General features: G+C 48.1%; 1 protein-coding gene across 2 annotated transcripts in view; it reads left to right on the plus strand.

Annotated features, from left to right (window-relative positions):
• Positions 1-4,170, plus strand: part of RILPL2 (Rab interacting lysosomal protein like 2) — a 28,636-nt gene extending 24,466 nt beyond the window's left edge. For both annotated transcript variants that reach the window (XM_040250765.1, XM_040250766.1), the window contains one exon: positions 3,642-4,170. In XM_040250765.1, coding sequence (XP_040106699.1) covers positions 3,642-3,672 — 31 coding nt within the window. In that variant the 3' untranslated portion in view covers positions 3,673-4,170. The remainder of the gene's footprint in view (positions 1-3,641) is intronic.
• The last annotated feature ends 1,830 nt before the right edge of the window (positions 4,171-6,000 follow it).

A 6,000-nucleotide genomic window follows, 5' to 3' on the forward strand; every position in this document is an offset into this window, starting at 1 on the left:
CCTTCCCCCACTGTGGACAGTGCTGCAGTGAATATCTGCATGTGTATTCATGTCCTCTCATGGACTTGTGTGTGAATTTCCCAGGGATAGACACCCAGGAGGAAAATTGCAGGGCCACGGGGCCTATCAGCCAGGATTCTTGTTTATCAAGAAACCAAGGCTCACTCAAAAGGAATGACTGAAGAAGATTTCAAGAAAGGACATTTTACAGGTGTGGGAACAGAGATAAGGGATGGAGAAGCACCCCGGGGTGGGCAACAGAGGAGCAAGGAAAGGGAGCTGTGAGAGGCCCTGGGGGAGTCAGACTGAAGTGTGGCCTTCAGAAGAGGAAACACACAGTGACTAGTGAGACAAGGCTGGCAGGGACAGAGCTGGGAGTGAATACCCCTACGTTTCTCTCCTCCCACTCTCCCAGCTCCTGCTGGTGCTTCCCACTGGCTGAGCACAGCCAGAAGCTAGAGGACAAGGGAGCTTGTTGAGATCATCCACAGATGTCAGCCTCCTGGAGCAGGCCAAAGAAGGGAGGACATGGTTCTGTGGGGGCAGATAGCCCACAGAGTATGCATCTTCTTAGTTAAGTATTACCAGGCTTATGGGATCTTAGTTCCCTCACCCAGGATCAAACTCAGGCCCCCTCCAGTGGAGGGGTGGAGTCCTAACCACTGAATCACCAAGGATGTCTCTGCCAGGCTTTCTTTTCTCCGTTCTTTTCTTTCCTTATTTTTTGCTTGCACTGGGTCTTCATTGCTGCATTCGGGCTTTCTCTAGTTGCGGCCAGCACGGGCTACCCTCTCATTGTGGTGCGTGGGCTTCTCATTGCGATGACTTCTCTTGCTGTGGAGCACAGGCTCTAGGCACACGGGCTTCCGTAGTTGCAGCATGTGGGCGCAGAAGTTGTGGCACATGGGCTTAGTTGTTCAAAACCATGTGGAATCTTCCCGGACCAGGGTAGAACCTGTGTTTCCTGCGTTGGCAGGCAGATTCCTATCCACTGTACCACAGGGAAGTCCAGGCTTTCTTGAATGACTGCATGAAAACAGCTTTGTCAGACAAGACCACCTGAAACCACATTTATTTATTCCTCCAACAAATATTTATTGAGGGTCTACCGTGCAGCAGGCACTGTTCTAGGTGCTCGAGTAGAGTGAACAAGCCAGAGTCCCTGCCCTCGTGGTGCTTACATTCTAGTGGGAGAGGTAGAGAGTGAACTGGTCAGGACAATTTCAGATGGCCCTGTATGTACTGAAGACCATGAAATAGGGAGCTAAGAGAGAGGTTGATAGAGAGCTACTTTTTAATTTTTTTGGCCTCACCTCAAGGCATAGGGGACCTTAGTTCCCTGACCAGGGATTGAACCCATCCTCCCTGCCGTGGAAGCACTGAGTCTTAACTGCTGGGCCGACAGGGAAGTCCCGATAAAGAGCTACTTTAGATTTGGTGAGTCCTGGAAGGCGCCTGTGAAAAGGCAGAGTTCAAGCTAAGTTCTGAAAGATCATAATGATCTGAGTTTTCCCTGCCTTCCTGGCAGAAAGAACAGCAGGTATGAAGGCCAGAGGCTGGAGTCAGCTTGTGCAGCAGAGACTATAGTGGCTGGAGCAGCAAAGAGAAGGGAGATGAGGTTGGAGTGGGGAGCGATCGGGTCGTTCTAGGCCACATGGATCCCAGTGATGACTCTGGATTTCATTTTAAGTGCTTTGGAAAGACCTTGGAAGGTTTTAAGCTGGGGAGTGACATGTACGTATTCACCTATAAAAAGCTTAAGGACCTCCCTGGTGATCCAGGGATTAAAACTCCGTGCTCCCAAAGCAGTAGGCATGGATTCAATCCCTGGTCCAGAAACTAAGATCTCACATGCCGCACAGTGCAGCTGAGAATGAAAAAATAAAATCTTTTTGAAAAAACAAAAGTTTACTCTGACCGCTTTGTGGAGAAGGGTTGATAGGACAGAGTCAAATTGTTTCTTCTCCCTAGAAAGGGTCTCCTGTGGTAAGATAATGTACGAGAGAACATCTCCACCCTACAGAGGGTATCAGATCTGAAAGTGTTTATGTGGGATATTCACTGGCTGAGGATCACACTGGAAACAAGGCTTCCAGATGCATAAGCTACTGGTTTCTTTCTGCCTCTTCTTGGGGAGTTCTTTGGGTCACATAATTGGAGTTTGAGCCTGATATGGCAAAAATGAAATGTATGTAAGCCAGCCTAAGGACATGGGCTTCCCAGGTGGCACTAGTAGTAAAGAATCCCCCCTGCCGATTCAGGAGATGCAAGACTTGGGTTTGATCCCTGAGTTGGGAAGACCCCCCTGAAGGAGGGCATGGCAGCCTGCTCCCATATTCTTGCCTGGAGAATCCCATGGACAGAGCAGCCTGGTGGGCTACAGTCCACGGGTCTGCCAAGAGTGAGACACGACTGAGCAGCTGAGCACACACTGAACACACAGGTTTGAAGATAGTGAGGCCGCGGTTTCATGATCAGACAAGCTATGGACTGAATGACTGAATGACTTTCCGAAGAATTAGGTCACGCTAAGAAGGGTTTTATCTTTGTCCTGAGGACAACGGGGAGCCCTGGAAGGGTTTAAGCTGAGGAATGACTTATCTCTGCACAGTGATGCAGTCATGCTGGCTGCTGTGTGAGTGGATTGTGGGGGTGGCGGGGGAGGGGGCGGGCAGGAAGGCTGTGGTGCTCATCAGGGTGGCTTGGCCTGGGGGTGGCAGTGGAAGAGATAAGTGGTGGGATTAGGAACATATTTGGGGCATGGTGACTAAAATACAACAGATGGGATGACAGGAGAGGAATTGAGAACAACTCCCAGTTCCTGGCTTGAATGACTGGGTGGGGGCTGATGTCATTTCCTGAGGCAGGCAAGTGGGGGTTGGGAGGTGGTATACATAGGTTCAGGGGGAGGGCGGATGTGCCCTAACGCCTGTATCCACACATGAGTCAAGGGCTCGCCCCTGCTGTTGCTGGCAGAGCTGCTAGCGGGGCTGGGACTGGGGCTTGTCTTTGACTAGAAGCAAGAGCCGGTATCCCCATCACTGACTGTTCAGCTCACTGGCCATCTTTGCATCTTTCCGACAACCTGAACTAGCACTGACACTGTCCTTTGTGATCACCCCCACGTGTCAAGCGCGTCAGGAGGACTGAAAGTCTGGTGTTCATGCTTCAGGGGATATCTTTATATGTGTTATCTGTTATATCCAAGAATTTACGTGTTAGTCATTATTCATTTATGAGAAGTTATCGTTTCCTCTACAATAAAAACCACTTAAAATGAAAACAAAAACATTCTAGACTCCATTTGTCAGTCTAGCACAGTGGTTAAGTGGGCTTCTGGGCCCAACTCCCAGTTCCAGGACAAAATTGTGTGACCTTGGGCCTGTTACTTAACCTCCCAGAACCTCAGTTTGCTCATCTATAAAATGGGGATATTGACTATACTCAACGTCCTCATGTTATTATGAGTGTGAAATGAATGAGTTGATGGAAAGCCCTGAAACAGTGCCTGTTGCATAATGAGCTCTTAAGAAATAAACTTTTGGTTGAATGGCCTGCAGGAGCTGCTTACAGAATTTGCAGGGGGTTGTGCACACCCCGCTTCAGCATTCTCTGTTTCCTCTGACCTCCCCCCTTCCCAGGTTCTCTTTCCGATCAGGGAAGCAGACCTAGGCCTGAGGCCATGACTACGTTCTCAGACACAGAAGACCACCCAGAAAGACGACTTCCACAATCATCTCTTGGTGCCATGCGTACCCACTGCACTTGCTTCTTCGCTTCCCCTCAAAGCCATCCGAGGAGGAAGGGGTGAAGCTTTCTCCCCGGATGCAGAACTGAACACCCCTGAACGCTGGGCCAGGGCAGGAGAAGTGGCAAAAGAAATTGAGAAAGCAGAAGAAAAAAACAGTGGGGCCACCTGCAGCCCCACTTCAACCACCCAGGGGGCCCCAAGCACGCAGATGTGTATGCCAGCTCTGCGTCCCTGGGCCCACGTCTTTGCCACACAGCAGCGAAACACACCAGCCCAAGTGGGGACGGGGAGTGGATGCAGGAAAACTTGGTATGGACATTGCAATGAAGACTTCACTGATATTTAGTGAATATTTGATTTTGCTCATATGACTTTCCATATATGATTTTGTATTAAAGTAAAATGACTTTTACACTTTCTTTGTTTTAGAGTGGCCTCTTGGAGTTATGTGACCTGGTATAAGGTACTTCAGCCTTTTGGAGTCTTGGTTTCCAAATTTGTGAACTGTATACAGTTGACTCTTGACCAATTCACTGAACTGCGCAGGTCCACTGACACATGGATGTTTTTCTATAGTAAACACCGTGAAATTGAAAGTGAAAATCTCTCAGTCATGTCTGACTCTTTGCAACTCCATGGACTATGCAGCCCATGGAATTCTCCAGGGTAGATTACTGGAGTGGGTAGCCTTTCCCTTCTCCAGGGGATCTTCCTAACCCAGGGATCGAACCCAGGTCTCCCACATTGCAGGCAGATTCTTTACCAGCTGAGCTCCCAGGGAAGCCCAAGAATACTGGAGTGGGTGGTCTAGCCCTTCTCCAGCGGATCTTCCCAACCCATGAATCAAACTGGGGTCTCCTGCATTGCAGGTGGATTCTTTAGCAACTGAGCTATCAGGGAAGCCCAGTAAACACCATAGTATGGCACAATCTGCATATGTGGAGATATGTATGATATATATGAGATGGTTGAATCTAGTTGGATCTGCATATATGGAGGAGGAGCCTTGAATCCAGAGGGCTGACTATAATCTATAGATGGATTTTATTTATTTTTTGGCCATACCACGTGACACGGGAATCTTAGTGTTCTGACCAGGGATCAAACCCACACCCCTGCATTGGAAACTTGAAGTTTTAACCACTAGACCACCAGGAAGTCCCTATACTTGGATTTTTTCAATGTGGGGAGAGTGAGGGCCCGTAACTCCCTGCACTGTTCAAGGGCCAAATACACACACACGTATATATTATCCACATATAACACACATGTACATACATGGGAAATAGATGGGGAAACAGTGGAAACAGTGTCAGACTTTATTTTGGGGGGCTCCAAAATCACTGCAGATGGTGATTGCAGCCATGAAATTAAAAGACGCTTACTCCTTGGAAGGAAAGTTATGGCCCACCTAGATAGCATATTAAAAAGCAAAGACATTACTTTGCCAACAAAGGTCCGTCTAGTCAAGGCTATGGTTTTTTCAGTGGTCATGTATGGATGTGAGAGTTAGACTATAAAGAAAGCTGAGCGCCGAAGAATTGATGCTTTTGAACTGTGGTGTTGGAGAAGACTCTTGAGAGTCCCTTGGACTGCAAGGAGATCCAACCAGTCCATTCTAAAGGAGATCAGTCCTGGGTGTTCATTGGAAGGACTGATGCTGAAACTGAAACTCCAATACTCTGGCCACCTCATGCGAAGAGCTGGCTCATTGGAAAAGACTCTGATGCTGGGAGGAATTGAGGGCAGGAGAAGGGGATGACAGGATGAGATGGCTGGATGGCATCACTGACTTGATGGACATGAGTTTGAGTGAACTCCAGGAGTTGGTGATGACAGGGAGGCCTGCCGTGCTGCGATTCATAGATAGGGTCGCAGAGTCAGACGTGACTGAGTGACTGAACTGAACTGATACATACATGCATATATATGGTGGACATGTATTTCATTGTATCTAAGTGATGCACCATTATTTTGTGTGTTGCTGTGACAGAAAAAAAAAAAAAAAACGCTACAAATAACTTCAAGATGCTATTGACTTTAAGGCTCACCCTGATTTCAGCAGTGTTAAAATGTGAAAAAGAAATCCATCTAGGCATCAATGAGATACAGTCCATAGGGAGCAGGAGACTACACTTTGCAAAGAAACTAATGAGCCTGCTGAACACAGCCTAGGAGCCTGTCTTCTCAATGAATAACTCCGGCTCAGTGATCACGTCTCAGTTCCTGCCTGGATTATCTCATTTATT

The sequence above is a fragment of the Oryx dammah genome, unplaced genomic scaffold (genome assembly GCF_014754425.2).
Source record: "Oryx dammah isolate SB20612 unplaced genomic scaffold, SCBI_Odam_1.1 HiC_scaffold_12, whole genome shotgun sequence".
Lineage (NCBI taxonomy): Eukaryota > Metazoa > Chordata > Mammalia > Artiodactyla > Bovidae > Oryx > Oryx dammah.